Below are 16,436 nucleotides of genomic sequence, written 5' to 3'. Positions count from 1 at the left end.
CCTGTTTGTATCCATAAATTAGTTATGGCCAATAGATATGGCCATAGTTGCTGTAGTGTCAAGATGTCCCAGATCACTATAGCTGATCTGTAGCTATGAGATACTCCCTAGGTTACTATTTATGCTCCTGTGAGGCATTTTTGTATTTTTATATTTTTATATATATTTAAATGCTTTATATATTTTTATATTTTTATTGTTGCTTCATTTGCTCTAAGAGCAATTTATACCCATTCATATACATTCATATACAGATACAGTTGGTGATTTATCTTGGCCCTGCAGTGTCAAAGTGGCAGAACTAACTGAATGAAGAGAACAGTATGTTAAAGCATTGTTGAATATTTACAAAATGCTTTGATTTGCTAAACTTTTGTATGGCCACACACCTGACCTGGTGTTTCTGTTTAAGCAACATTTTGCAAATAAATGACTTTTTAGGTGTTTTATGGAAAGTGTTTTGATGACATTCTTTTAAGGACTTTTAGGATTATTGTCTTCACAAGTCTTTTCTCCAGAATGAAAACAGCCAGGAGAATGCTTATGATTAAAATTCACTCCCTGAATGTTAAACTACTGATTTTCCATAGCTGAGCTCAAATACGTTGCTTCAGAAGACTGAAAGCATGTTATCTTCCAGCAGCTAGAGTGTAGCTCTTTTAAATAATGTGTCTTTTAAACATTTAGAATATGCTTGAATTGCTAGAAGAAATGCCAAATGGAGTTCCACCAGAAAAAGTGAAAAGCTACATCTACCAGCTAATTAAAGCAATTCATTGGTGCCATAAGAATGATATTGTTCATAGAGGTAAGTGTGTACTTCTCCACATGGAATAAGCCCTTTTCTAAAGGGAAATATGTTACAGCTTGAAGTAATTTGCATTTAATATAAATATAAGCAATTGATTTATATTAACAGAAAAAATAAACTTCAAATTTGGCTGGGTCTTAAGTCTGCTGCATGGCTCCAGATCATTTTAAAACAAAATTCATCTACATAAAAAGTTTGCTTTTCATTGTCTTTGTGAAGTGACAGGCACAGCAAACTGTAATTGCAGGAGCAGACATTTTCTAAGAAAAAGGAATTTTTTTTAACATTTCATGGTGCTCAGTCATTTCACTTTTGAATCTGATAATTGAATATTAGAAGAAAAATTACCTAAAACTTAAAACTTGGTCCACCATGCTTTATTTCTTAGAGCAGTTGCTTCCAGCTCCCTTGAGTTTCAGCTCTGTGTATTTATTTTCTCCCTAAGCTTCCAGCACTTAGAGTACATATCTTGATGTATGACTTTATCTAGTTTTATGTATTTTATCCTGATTTAATACAATTGTATTTTGCTTTGTGACTTTGCGAGAATAACATTTTTAATTAATATTTCCAATAAGATAAAATTCTCACATGGTGTGTTTTTTATATATAAGACCAGCATAATTCTGAAATAATTAATAATTGAGCTCAGCATAATTCTGAAAATATTTTCAAAATGTAATTAGAAGAATATACAATGTCTATAATATAGGAATGAAAATAGGGCTTAAAACTGAGCAAGACATTTTTTCTGAACAAATTACAAGAGGTGATCAAATGGTCATTATAATTGAAAATGTTGAGCACAACATACTTAATATTTTATTGGTTAGCTGGGTAACTGAATATGAGTCCTTTCTTTTATTTTGCAATATTAAATATGGATATTGGTTTTCTGCCCAGGAATATCTGTAAGCACATTTTATCTTTCCATATTTTGTTGGGAAACACTTTAAAAGACTTCAAAAGGCAGAAAATTAATTCTGCCTGTTCCCAAACTGAATAGCTGGAAGCTGTTTCAGCAGTTGCTCTTGTAATGCTTCATTTATGATTGCATGAATATCTCTAAATAAGTTATAATGAAATAATATTTGTTGACAAAGTCCAAAATTAAGATAAGTTAACAACTTTTTTTTTTTTTTTTTTTTCACCCACTCTCATACTTTAGATATCAAGCCAGAGAATCTCTTAATAAGCCACAATGATGTTCTGAAGTTGTGTGACTTTGGTAAGTTTGGAAGATAGCTGCTGATTATATTTTTAAAGAAAAACACAGTGCAGTTTTGCTTAGTTTTGTAAGAGTTCTACAGTTTGTACTCTTTAAAAGTCTGCTACCAGTCAGAATTGATTACTGCTTCAGGTTTGGGGCCAGTATTTTAATTGGAAATATTTCTGTTCTTAATTTGCATACCCTGTGAAATACCTGTGTTAACATGTCTATAGAAACACTGCATTTCTCTCTTTCTGTATTAGACAAGGTTTCTGCTTTTAATGTTGCTGAGACTCAGCTGAGAAGAGCACAGATGATGAGCTTATTAGGAGGCTGGCAAAACTATAGGTTTATCTGACCTGTGTATTTAAACAAAAGATAATTACTGCTTGTTTGGTAAAGACACGGTAAACTTGTACTTTTTATGTATTTTTTTGAACCATTGGCTTTTGTGGAATGTTATATGTGTAGTTACAGGTCAACATTTTTTGTTACCTTAGTTAAGGAATCTCATGTCCACCTGTGTTTAATGACTGAATGACTGGAGATCAGAGTCAGAGCTGTACATGTTAGGCTAACTCTGACGTTTTCTGATCTACCAATGCCTGTTTAATGTCAGCTTTAAGGCTTCGAAGAATCATCACCCAGGTACAAGGTGAGCTTTGCCCATGTGAGTAATCCATGAAGGCAACAGGGCAGAATGTTCCAGCAATCTGTGTTTTTATTCTAAATGCTACATAAACACAGAATAAAATATTGTTCCCTCTGAAAAGCTTACAGTTTGGCTTGGTAAATAAAAGCCAATTCCACAGTGTAACCCCAAGGGCACTATTCAGTAAGAACAGTTTGAAAGCTGTCATTTCAAACCTCTGCAATTTTGAATGAAAAGAACTGCCAACAAAATAAACAAAAATAGTTTTTAAGGAAGACAAGAAAGGTGTTTGTCATTTGTAGTGCTGCTTATTTTTTTTATTCCTAAAGGCATTTTTGCTTAAGCATTCAGAAACAATAACCATTCTAGGAAAACCCTTAGAATGTTTGGTCCATATAAGTTCTTTGAATTCAATGCCATTTATTCTGCAGTGTAAGGTATTGTACAGCTCTGACAGAACATCAGGATACCCTTGTGTGTTCTCAGTGCCTTTGCCTTTTTGGCACCCACAGGCCTCCTGTCTGCACCACTTTACACTGATTATCAGGGTCTTGGCCCTGCCAAGCAAACCCTGCTGAGGGACCAACCCACTGCCCTGTGCAGAGCTGAGCAACCAGCACAGGCAGTGCCTGTCCCTGCACAGTGCACACCCCATCCAGGCTAACCTCAACCATGGGAGCTGTGCCCCCCACAGGTCCTTCCCTGGCCCTCCCTCCCTCCTTCCCTCCGTCCTTTTCTCTGGGTGAGGGATGTCCCTGCTCGAAAAAAATGTCATTGGAGTTGTCTCATGACATCAGGTGACAGATCTTTGCATGTGAACTTCTGTCAACATCCTCTGTGCAGCAGAACTGCAGAAAAATAAAGAGCCAGACAAAAGGCACGGTCATGTTTTGGACATCAGTTTTTGCACCAGATAGAGATGATGTGAATTCTGCCAGCAGTGGTGTTCTGTGTGGTCTGTTGGCTTGCTGTGTGCTCCAGCCATGTTCTCTTTCTACTGTTGGAAAAGATGTGCAGTCACAGTGCACTCAGAGTGATCAGCATAATATCAAGGAAGGGAAACTGTATTTCTGTAGTTCTTAATGTTCCTGTGGGTTAGATTTAATTTTAATTTGCGTTTCATTTTTAGTTGAATTTAAAATTCTGAGCAACCCTTGTAAGATGGAATCAGCTTTAATTTTTTGATGTTATTGCTAATTGACATAATTGCTAATAGCTTAAGCTGTTCTTGTAAAATACATGTCAGAATGGTGTTAACCACAAGTGTTCACTGGACATGCAGAGATTAGAATATAGAATTTGCCTTGTAGCATGACTTAACATATGCTGTCTGACGACTTTACTTAATTCATGTTTTGGAACACAGGTACTTGCCACATACAATGTCATGTGATTACAAATACAAATAAAATGCATCCATTTCCAATAGCCCAGTGGACAAAACCAGTTTGAACAGAATAGTTCATAAATTTTTAATGAGATAATTCTTCATAATCCTTGTGGCATGTGTTCTGTACATACCGTGCTAAATAGAATTGAGATTGGTTGTTGTGCATGCCTGGACACATGTTGTGTGGGTGTCATTTCTGCCAATAGAAGTGGAAAAAGAGAACAGTACAAAGTGCTGCTCACAGCAGATGCATCTGTTGGAAATAATTTGGTTTTCTGTCTAGTGTGTTTGCTGTTTCAACACCAGGCCTTCAAAATTGCTTGTTTTAGCAACCTCTTTATTTCTGTATCGTGTGTAAGCATAGAAATTGTGAAACATGGGACTGGAAAAGACCTCAAGAAATCCTCTAGTTTTTCCACCTACTCAAAGAAAGGATTAAGAATGTCTGTGTCATTCTTGACAGGTGTTTGCTTAGTATATTCTTAAAATTCTGAATAATAGAGGTTCCCTAGTGTTACATGACATTAAGATTAGAATGCTTTACCTTATGTCTAACTTAACTGTGCCCTGTTTCTCTGTAAGAAACTGACAACCTCCTCCTTTGTTATCTTAAATCTTTTTCCTTGACATCTCTCCTACCATGTTCTGAGTTGTTTAAAGTCCTTTCCTGAAATTTCTGATTTTGCTTGTTTCTTTCTGCAGCATGATGCCTTGCAAATTCTATTGTTTTCATAGTTGCTCTCACCTAAACCTCTTCCTGTTTCTAAACCTCCTCCTATTCTAATCTGTTCTTATTCACTGTTTAGAGTTTGTCTCATCTTCTCCCTAGTTTCCTTCTCTTGTTTCTATATTCCTGATACCTCAGCACAATTTGGAAGAAGGAACAATAAGCAAACTCCATCATAACCAAAAATAATTGCTCCCTTAGAAAGACATACCTTCCTGAGCTGTTAGTTCTGTCCACCATCCTTCTGTGTGGTGTCATAGTGTCAGAGCAATATTGGATCTATAAAATGCATCACCCAGCAGTGTAAAGGTGACACTGAAGCCCGTGGTGATAACTTTGCTTTCTGTCTTGCTACATCAAATCCATGCTGCACCTGGCCTGTAAAGTTAGGGATTGATTTTTCAGGCTACATTAGTTGGTTGTTTGTGACCAGGTTCTGATAGACTGGCCTGGAGGGAGGAGAATGAAACTTTGCCCTGTTGATTCTTCTGATGCACAGGAGCTCATGTGCTGCCAGGCTCATGTGTTACATCAGCACATGTTTACTTCTATTATGTGACTTCTTTCCTTTCTTCCCCTTCCCCTTTCAGTCTGGGGTTTCCCACATTTTCACTCTCCCATTTCTTTGGTGTAGCTCTTGATTATCTTCCCCCTGTTCTTCAAACACATGAATGAAAGATTTTCCACTGCCAAGATTAATCAGATAGCTCGCAATTTGAAACAGAAATGGGGCTGCCTAAGCAGTTCTAAATATAGTAATATTTCAAAATTCACTCAATCCCCATGTTAGAAGGAAAAAAAAATAAAAAATTCCAGCTTTTCTGCAGCAGCACCAGTAATGCTCATTAGACTTATGGGAACAGATATGAATTCTTATGTTCAGAAAGCTCTGAAATACCCATTCTTCATCATACTCATCCCAAATTTTAGTTTGCTAACACTTGAAGTTAGAGGTATCTTGCAAAAAGTAACAGCTGAAACCTATGTCATTAACAAATTTATAATTGTTTTCTATGATCACTAGTCTAATAATAATAATAATAATCACAATAGTAGTAATGATCTGCATCCAAATTTTTACTTCAGCTTGTAGTAAATTCGTATTCCACAAGTGTAAGTAGAACTGGGCTTTTTCACACTAAGCCTTATACTTTCAGAATAGTAAAATAAATTTTGAAGTTTTTTAAATTTACAACTTTACGAAACATAGTGTAATGGGAAAGACAATTTTGGCAGCTTCTGCAAAAGGAGCTCAGATGTAAAGAAAAATATCTGTTGCATTTAAGTAGCATTTATTGATTCAGGAAATAAAGTTATGACTCATTCTTCTGCAACACTTTGGAATTTTTACTATTTCTTCATTGTTCATGCAGTAATGGAAAGACTTATAGTGATTTCACTGAAGGGAATTTTGAACTATATTTTAATGCCACATCTCAATAAGAAAGCATTTTGGAAATGCTGCTTCTGCATTTCAGTCCCAAAAATTTGTCTGAGCTTTAGTGGAGTCTTGCTCCTGAGACATGTCTGTCCTGTCTCACTTCATTGTTAATTATTTATTTGAAAATAGTAAGACTTGATACTTTTTGAAAATAGTGCCAACATATGTCCTAGAGTACTGCTGCATGAAAAATCCAGTAACATTATTGTGGTGCTTGGCTGACTTTTAATGAATGGAGGAGAATGAAAATAAAAGTTCAAATTATTCCTACAAATGGATTTTCCAGTATATGCACTCATCTCTTATCCAGTGTTCATAATTGTTATGCCTTAGGACAGCACAGAAGTTTTGGTACAATTGCAAATCAGTAAACATTTTAAAATTTTTTGTTTTATTCTTAACAAAATGATGTGGATAAAAAAGTTAATTTGGACATGCTTTCTGGTCCTAATTCATGAAGAACCTTGTTGTGACTGTGGTGCTAAAGCAGCACAAACATGTGGAGTGAGCCAAGTGCAGATATAAACAGGTTTGCTGATTTTCCTAGACTTCTGCATTTTATAATTTTTAGGAGATGACCATTTTCCTTGCCAAGCCTGGGAGGGAGTGTCCTTGGATGAAAATAATACATAGCTTTTTGACCAGTCTAAAAAATTGAAGACTGTGGTCGTTAGGATCAATGACCAGAAGAGTCTAGTACACATGTGTGTGTAAAGTTTCTAGAATTTCTTTATGAATCTTCTTCTGCAAACAGCACTTCAGTGAAATTTAGTGTAGTGCTTCAATAGCTGACATGGCATACTGACAGTTAACTTTTATCAGTCTGTTTTGATTACATAATAACATAGAGAGTAATAGCAAACCCCCACTGACTTGTGAGGAGAGTACATGAGTAAGGGAGTCATTAAAGCAGACATGCTGAGTTTCACTGTTGCATCAATAAAAGCTTGGATTTCAGTAGACAAACAGTTGTTGGAGACATCATTCTGCAGCAGGGGCTGTAAACAGTTTGCTTCTATATAAATAAACATGACCTCTTACTGCCAAAATCAGTGGTGATACACATACTGTTTTTAAAATGGGATATAATCTTTCACACTGTTTCTCTGACAGGCTTTGCTCGTAATCTCTCTGAAGGAAGCAATGCTAACTATACAGAATACGTGGCTACCAGATGGTACCGCTCACCTGAACTCTTGCTTGGGTAAGTACAGTTTGAGAACTGCTGTAATAAAGCTTTACTGATTCCAGACAGTTTTTCAGCACCTTTTGTAAGTTTGTGGAGAGCTGTTTGATTTAAAAGCAAGATTTCAAAAGGCATCCAGATTTTCATTAATTTTTGTTCATTTCCAGTAAGTCAGTATGAATCATTTACATATTGACCTGTCTTGAGCTGAGCAGTGTTTAACTGATTAAAATATTAGGCTGGATTATAACAGATGTACTTCCAGCTCCTGCACCCCCATCCCCAGTTCTTTCAGAAAAGGTTTCCATGGTAGCCCGGAATGTTCCATCAGCCCTGTAGGGACATCACATAGTAATGGCAGGACAGCTTTCACAATGCAACATTCAAAGTTGACTTCATCTTTTGAGTCAGAAGTGTATTAGGAAGAAATTTTTTGCTTAGAGGTGGGGAAGCTATGGAACAGGTTGCCCAAAGAAGCTGTGTATGCCCCATCCCTGGCAGTGTCAAGACCAGGCTGGTTGGAGCCCTGAGCATTCTGATCTCGGGGAAGGTGTCCTTGCTCAGGTGAGGGGAATTGGAATGAGATGATCTTCAAAGGTCCCTTTCAACCCAAAACTTTCTATGATTCTGTGCTTTGATTTTCATTTGTAGTTACCATTTGCCAGCACTGCTGAAGTCATTCAAAAGGGATGGTGCTAGGTTTTTATTAGATAGGAATAATTTATTGAAGGAGGCTGTATAAATCATTTTAATAAAGCACTGAGAGGCTAGCATTGCACTGACTGCAAAAGTATTAGTAACATGAGTAGCCTCAGCCAGAAAGTTTAGTTTTACTCCTTTATTCATCTGTAAAATGAGCATTTTACTACCTCACAAGGTAAACCAGATTTTGAGATGCTAAATGAACACATTCATAGGACCCAAAAGGGCAAAGGAAGAGGAAAAGAAAAGTAGAGGTCTATGATATGTGATCTTCCCATTACAGTCAAGTTAAACAGAGCATTGATCTAAACTACATGAATGCTCTCATAGAATACAATTCCAATGTACAGTGCATGTGAATTTATATATACATATTCTTAAAATAAGGAACTATTAGCCATAGGATGGATCAAAATAATTCTGGTCACTCCTAAGAGTCTTTAAACACCATGTTAAGTGCTCCTGGGAAACAAGTTTTTGTTGGAACCTTTGATTAACACTGAACTAGATATTTTTTGAACAGGTAAATAATTGAGTAGTAATTATTCTGTCAATAAAGTCGTCCCAGTATTCCCAGAGCTGTGCTAACGTTAATTAAATTTGTTGGCTCTTGTTTTCTTATGTGCATAATTGTATCTTAAAGTTGACATTAAAAAACTCAAGGCTCAATTTTTCATGTTTTGGAGAAAACAATAAAGCTTCCTGTGAAGTGTGTGTGCATATATAAGTATAAAAAAAAAAGACTTGGAAAAATAGCATCAATTGTGACCTTTTGGAAACAAACAAATTTTTTTGGTCTCTAGTAGTAATGAGGATTTAGGAAGAAAGACATGAAAAGCTTGACAGACATAGTATTAGTCTGACCTGCAATTTTTGAGACTGTTTTGTTGGCAGAGGAAATTTAGCAGGAATTATATCTGTTTCTAGTTGTTTAAATCTGTTTGATTAACTTGTAGAGATAGGGAGGGGATTTTTGTATTTAATGTTTCAATTGTGCTGGTGTATGTTTTTAAAACCAAGTTTTTCTGGCAAAGTGATGCCTGTTTCTTGGCAATCCTGTTCTGTTTCCCAGGCATTCATCTTTCCCATTCCATTTTCCTTGCATTTACCAAATTTTTATAAGCATCTAATATTCAAAAGTCTTCACAGGCTTATTAAATACATTCAATTTAACAAATACAGTTTTACTTTTTCAATTTCTAAAATGTGTCCCGGAGAGGTTTTTGTTTAGTGATAACATTCAAGACTTAAATTTCAGGAAAGGAAGGAAATTGCTCCCTAATTATTCACAGAACATCTAAAATCTACTCACTTTGAAAGCCTCAGGTAACTGCTGTTAGTGGAGTACTCTGTACCCTTTGATGACAAAATATTGCTGAAAGCCAGTAGATTTTAAAGCATGCTAAATTACTAGATGGAAATATGTTTTGGAGAATCTAGTATGTGTAGGCATAGACTGTAGTGCTTCTGAGGTATGGTCTAAATGTCCTATAGGAGTTATTTCATCTGTCCAGCCATGTCACTTGCATTTTTTTGTCTGCTGTGATCTGGTGAGACTGATCCTGTCAATCAGCAGAAAAGAAGTCTGGAGTTTGCCTTTTCAAACAACAACGTTGCAGTTTGTGCTGCAACTTTTGGATTTGTTTCTGTTTGACTACAGAATAAATAATGAAAAAGTTCTTAGCTGTAGTTCAGCTTCCTTTATGCTTGAGAACAAGGAAATGGTCCATGCCTCAAAGGAGTTTTAGCCCATCCCTCAGTTGTAACCCTAGTTTATTCTACAGCACCCCAGTCTACAGCAGCCTTTTCCCCATTTCATATTTTAGTGGAGAAAACTGTGTATTAAAGGAGTTGCAAACAAAGATGTATTTGGATTTTTGTCATAATAAAAGGGTAGGATTTTTACCACCACTCTTACTGTTTTGCCTACAGACCCTCCGTTTCCCAGCAGAGGCACAGAATATTTTAAGAGAAAAACCTTGGCTTTGGAGTCCATTCTTGCCTGTGTTGTTATTTTTTTTGAGCACTGTGAAATGAACTAGGCCTTGTCCTTCTGACCTAATAGGTGGGTTGGACTAGCAGCATCCTAGGAAGGTCAAAAATCAGCATCCTAGAAAGGCTTTCAGCAAATCCACAGGGAGCCACTGTGCAGGATTAGTAAGCAAATTATGAACCCCACTGAGTAGTAATGGTACTTGAGGAATTGTGACATGGTCAACTTTGCTTCTGGTTCCTTGTCAGCAATCTCTTCCAGTGGGGCAAACTTTTGATTTTGTGATGGTTGTGAGAGGACTACAGTGTCTCATGGCACATTTTCTAAGGCAAGTGGTTCCTGAAGTTTTGGTGCCCTACTTCATCTTTCCCAGCTACCACAGAGTCCTGCAGCAGTTAGCTCAGTGAGCCTGTGGTTTCACTCGGGCTTTTGTCCAGCTAGAAATGCTTTCTCACCTTCACCTAGCCAAATCACCATAAGGGTTTACTTGTTCTTCTGGCCAAGTGGCCTCCCCACAAGTGAAGTAAATCATCATGAGTAACCAATAGGGAAGAGTCAAACATTTTATTTTCTTAGTTTGAGGATGTTCTTTCTCTAAACATCATTAACAGCAGCATAAGGAAGGAGTGAAGGAGACATTTAGGATAGGATTTGTCGCCTGTAACTCTTAATGCTGTCTTATTCCAGAAAAAGGCAAGCTAACTGTAACTTAAATCTCTTGAAACAGAGTTTGAGTTACTGGATTACAAGTTTCAATAAGAAGAGACTCAGTATAATATGTTTTCAGTTCAGTCTTTGTTACAGTCTTTATTATTTTTATATGCTGTTTTTTTGACATGAAAAGAATTCTCTGTTATTCTGTTCAAAACCTAAACATTGGAAAGATATTATTAGAATAATATGGGTGTTTATAAATTTTCTGTACTAATTCAACAAGCAAGAATTTGGATGTATAAAAAAGACTTCTCCCCAATCCCCAATCAGTGGTTTTGGTCCCAAAAAGGAATTACTTTATGATGCTTTCATTGCTTCCTCACTTGTTTTTTCTTAGGAATACTTTTCTTAGTAATTCCTTAGTAAAGGAATCCGTTTTCTTAGTAATTAAAATTTTTGTGTATAAATGCTGAAATAAAGATTTCTTGGAATTTCTGTTTTTCCAGTGGCCAGACCCAATATGCCCATCCACCTGTTAAGCACAATCAAACAAGAAATGCAATGCAGGAACAGAATGTAGGCATGAGCTCTAGAGAGAAGGGAAGTTCGTGGTAGTTTAACTGTGAGTGGAGAATGCTTTGCAGTCAAAAAGATTATTCTTGAATGTAAGATTTTTCAAAAAAAAACAAGGTCCCTGGGGGCATTTGAGAATTCCTGTCCTTCCTTTTCAAGCAGTGATAGGTCCATCAGGAAAATCTAGGGCAGAAACAGAGGGTTTGGTTTTTGAGGTAGTTTGCTTAATAACAAAGTTTATTTTTCTGTGTTATGAGGAAGTGTGCCATGGGAAATGTGGCCAGTAAATTGAAGCAGCTGAGTAAGAAGGCAGTGGCAGTGGGTGACAAACATTTTATTTTCACTTGACAGAGCCCCTTATGGGAAGGCTGTGGATATGTGGTCTGTAGGCTGTATCCTGGGGGAGCTGAGCGACGGGCAGCCCCTGTTCCCTGGCGAGAGTGAGATTGACCAGCTCTTCACCATTCAGAAGGTGCTAGGCCCACTGCCAGCCGAGCAGATGAAGCTCTTCTACAGCAACCCACGCTTCCATGGCTTGCGGGTAAGAGAAAGCTTTGTTCTTTTCTTCTTATTTTTCTTATTTATTTGCATGAAGTGCTGCAAAGGTTCTTTTCATTTACGTTGTGCATTATCCTCTGCCTACGTTTCTGACTAAGTATAGGATGTATAGAATGTAAGGCACTCATAAGTCAAAGTAAAATTCTGATTACACCAGAAGTATTATAAATACATTTGTTTTCTTGTTAAAAGTTGTTTAAAGATTTTCTTTCATTTCTTTGATATTTTTGGCATGCAATTTACCTCTTATACCCAATCTAACATTGCCCTGCCAGGTTTGCACTGTAAAGTTTAGTGGCAAATGTTTGTAAGGTCAGGTTGTGGACAATTCAGGACTGCTGTCTTCAAGTTAATTTGTTGGGAAAATCTGAGCTATAGATGCTACTATCACGGAAGAAGAGCTTTCTGCCTTTTGACTTCCTGGGGAGTTTATGTAAGTCTCCTAAGTAAAAAAGCTCTTCCTACTGACAGCATTGTTCTTTTCAAGGGTTTCTCAGTATGATACGATGACAGAGACTCATTAGTGAAGATCTACGCAGGCTGGCATATGCAATATGACAAAATACCAGAATTAACAAATAATAGTTCTGTTACTTTTAACAATACCTGGTCAGTGATTGTACTCATGTTTCCTTGTAATTCAGTTTTGGTTGTCCTTTCTTTATTGATGAATGTTGCTTAGAAAGGTGAGTTTATGATCTTGATAATATTCTGAAATCATTAGCGTAAATCATATAAGGTGACATCCGAAGGTTTTAGGAGACCTGAGCTGTGCTAAAGAATCAAGATCTGAGTTTTACTCTGAGAAAGAGAAAATGTGAGAATGTGAAAGGGAATTAGTGGGGATGCAGTTCTGTTAAAACATGTTCAGAGTTGCCATAAATTTGGTTTAGCTGACAATGATAAGAAAAAAGTTGGATTAAGGTTTTAAGGTAATTATTTTAGGTATAAGGATAACTAATTCTGAAGAGTTTTCGCTGAAGTTTGTAGACCCTTCAAAAGTGGAGGGTTTAAAGAAAACTATTAGACAAGCAAGGTCCTATTTGTATTTCACCCTGTTTCAAACAGCAGGCTGGATGAGGTTTTTGTATGAGAAACTAAAATTTGCTTTAAAAATAGTAAGCAACGTAAATTACTACCTCTTCAATGTTATTTTACAGCATTTCTGGTTGTGCAGTGTAATCTTCTTTGGATAAATGCTCTGTGATGTCTTAAGATGAGGATGAAGTATCTTTGTTTTGTAGCTTTGAAATACAGTAATTCAGGAAGACAGCACGGACCTAATGTGATTAGCACAAGGTTCAGAGTTATGAGTTCTCATCCCGGATCAGTGGTTTATTGCTTGGCCTCAGACGTGTTCCTGCCTTCTTAGTCCTGTCTGTAAAGTCAGGATGCTGTTGATGTGGACAGGGCCATATGGCTCCTCATAGAGAGTATTTTTTAGAACTGAAGTAAAGCCTGGACAATGGCTTAAACATAAAAAAATACTACAAAAAATATTTTTTTGAAATACGACATTCATTAGTTAATTCATGGGAAAAACTTACTCTGTGCTATCAGACAACCTTAAAAGTAGATTTTTTCTGAATGTGGCATAGTGCTTAATAGTGAAAGATTTTCTGTTGCAGAGCAGATAGTAGGTATGCTGTTATCAAGCCAATTATTACTTACAGGCTGAATTTGGTGCTGGATATTCTCAAGATAGGAACTAGCCCATGATTTGGAAATTTTTATCAATACGCTTAGACTTCATGAATTTCTACGTTACCCTAAGTGAATACTACCATATTGTAAAACAGGATTAAAAAAATTCTCTTCAAACACTCCAGTATGGATCCAAATGCACATTTACAAACTTTGTCTTTTCTTTCTACTCATATCCTCCATATATATGTATATAACACACTTCTCCTAGCACCTGAGGTTTAGGGAATATTTAGTGATCTCTCTTCAATTCTTTTGAGGAGTAAAACATCCAGGGTATGTTGAAGACATAAGGAAGTAAAATAAAATGGGATCAGAAATTCCCTATAGGCTCATGACTTTAAAGAAAAGTGTGACTGGCAATGTAGGGCTATAAATATTTTTTCTATCAATAAGTTACATGAAGAATCTGAACAATTACAGTAAAAAGTCCCTGGTGCTTTGCACAGCTTCAGCACATTTTCCTGTTTCCCTGATCATACTAGATATAAAAGCTTCTTTATGAATGTCACTCTACAGGAAGACACGGACATTTTACAATTTTGTTTATGTTCAAATTGGAGGAAGCATGGAAGCCTTGGTTTACTTAAGTTACTGTTTAAAATCAATATAGCAGACGTGGACTTTAAAAAATTCTCAGTTATTAGTAAACCACTTCAAAACAAAGCAAAGTCAAAAGAAAAATCAAGATACTATTTAAGAATAAAAACATTTAAACTAATGTTCTTCCATTTTTCTTCAAAGTTCACATGATGTAATTTATGAAAAGTAATATTAGTACAACTAATGGATGTCCCCAGCAGTGTGCACTGCTTCTTATGGTGCTGCCAGCAGCATAATCATGCTGCTGTTACCAGCAGTAACCCTGAAACTTCAACCTTTGAACTTTTGCCTTTTTTCACTAAAAACACTTAGGAATTATTTGTGGATGTTTAGTATTTAATTAGTACTGTATTTGTACTCTCAAATTCTCTCTGGCTATTTTTAACCTTTTTTGTTATAAATATGTTACTTATGTTAGTTCTGAATCTGTTCTAAACTTCCTGTCAATCATAATGCCATAAAAAAAAATTAAGTTGATTATTTCTCACTTGAGAGTGGTTTCTTGGCTGCCCTAATAATCAATAATATTTTGGTTGACTTGATTTGACTAGATGCTTACCACACATCAAGAGTTACTTGTTTCACTATAGTATTTTATGGTTTTCAAAAACCACTAACTTTTTCAGTGCTTATGATTCCCATTAATTACTTGCCTTGATTCACTAGTTTCTAATTTTGAAACATTGTATTCATGTATTGCCTTCTTTAAGTGATCAGTGTATTTACAGTGTATTTTTTACAGTTTCCAGCAGTCAATCATCCACAGTCTTTAGAGAGAAGATACTTGGGAATTTTAAGTGGTGTATTACTTGATCTTATGAAGGTAGGAAAATGTCTTTTATTTTCTGTCTGTAATAGGTAGGAAAATACAGAAGTGACTTTTTGCCTTTTTTGCTTAATATAATGCATCTTGGAAAGGTTTGGGCACTCCCTTTTGAGGTATTTTGATTCCACCATTGTTTGTAGTGAGGCTTGGTGTTTGCTAGGAAAATATCCCTTGCAAATTCCAGGAGAGTCTGTTCAATTTTAACTGATTTGATAAAGAATCTATGTAGCCCAGACAAAGCATCATCACCATCCTTTGCAGGGCTGTGCATTCACACTGACATCCATGCAGAGGCTCTGACTGCTGGAGTGTGAGCTCTCAACCCATCATATTTAGATACATCCACAGTATTGGTCTAACCTGGGTTGTTTGTTGGGTAAGTGTGAGGATGTGGACAGTTGTCAAAGACAGAGTTGACACAGGGGAGTTTTGTGTCTTTATCCAAACTCTTAATCTGCTTGCTCTCACCTCTGCCCAGTGTGTATGTTAGGTTACTCTTCAGTCCTGTTTTGGAACAAGTCAGCTAGTTACACATGACCAAGCTAAGTTATGGTCCTGTGAGTTCTTAGGGGGAATCAGGAGAATCATTCCTCACAAAAACACTGTGCTATGCATTTGTGCCATTTGTTCTGGGTAGGGAACACGTGTTGTTGTTCTTACTACTGTACTATAAAAACATTCCCATGGTAAGCTGCAGTACAACCCTCACATCATTTCATCCCCAGTAAACTGAAGGAAGAGGTTGCAGTTTCCAAAATTAGGTTTAGAATCACAGAACCACTTAAGAATTAAAGGCAATATGGGACACACATGAAGCGTGGATATGGCTAATCAACTCTGAATGAGTTGTATGATCCCAAACCCCTCTGCACCAGTTGTCTTGGAAAACAAAGATGCTTTGGGGTATACTTGGGTATTTATTTGCTTTTAGTAGTTGTAGCCAGCAGAAATCCATGTAATTTGTTCTACTCTTATTCAACACAGCCAGTTCAAATCCCTTTGATCTCCATGCCTTATGAAGAGAGTCAGCATGGCTTTTATCTTGGTTTCAGGGAGTCTGAAACATGATATACTCCGGTGCATATGATTACTTGTTTTGGTATTACACTTTATCCTCTATTTTCCAATTCACAGAAACTTTTTTTCATACTTAGTTGTAGCTCAAGATCTGATAGCATATATTGCAGAAAGGAAATTTCAAGATCAGTCTTAAGACCATCATTACATGTACTGGGGGAGGATTTATTTTCATTTTATCCTAGTTTTTTTTTTTAATATCTCAGTGTCTTTTAGGTTCTTTTGATATGATTTAAAAGTTGCTAAGTTGTGATATGAAGCACAGGAGTTTTAGGGGAACACAGGTTTCCAAATAATTTCATTCTTCTCATATTTTCTGTTCATGTTTC

The 16,436-nt window shown here is 36.4% G+C and overlaps 1 protein-coding gene across 5 annotated transcripts in view; it reads left to right on the top strand.

Annotated features, from left to right (window-relative positions):
* Window positions 1-16,436, top strand: part of CDKL5 (cyclin dependent kinase like 5) — a 157,814-nt gene that overhangs the window by 108,466 nt on the left and 32,912 nt on the right. For all 5 annotated transcript variants that reach the window (XM_086879979.1, XM_086879978.1, XM_086879981.1 and 2 more), the window contains 5 exons: window positions 688-808; window positions 1,980-2,039; window positions 7,345-7,435; window positions 11,691-11,880; window positions 14,947-15,027. In XM_086879979.1, the coding sequence (XP_086736105.1) occupies window positions 688-808; window positions 1,980-2,039; window positions 7,345-7,435; window positions 11,691-11,880; window positions 14,947-15,027 (543 nt within the window). The remainder of the gene's footprint in view (window positions 1-687; window positions 809-1,979; window positions 2,040-7,344; window positions 7,436-11,690; window positions 11,881-14,946; window positions 15,028-16,436) is intronic.

The sequence above is a fragment of the Cyanistes caeruleus genome, chromosome 3 (genome assembly GCF_971803275.1).
Source record: "Cyanistes caeruleus chromosome 3, bCyaCae1.hap1.1, whole genome shotgun sequence".
Classification (NCBI taxonomy): Eukaryota; Metazoa; Chordata; class Aves; order Passeriformes; family Paridae; genus Cyanistes; species Cyanistes caeruleus.
Note: the sequence above shows the minus strand (reverse complement) of the source record. Positions and strands in the feature narration are given on the sequence as shown.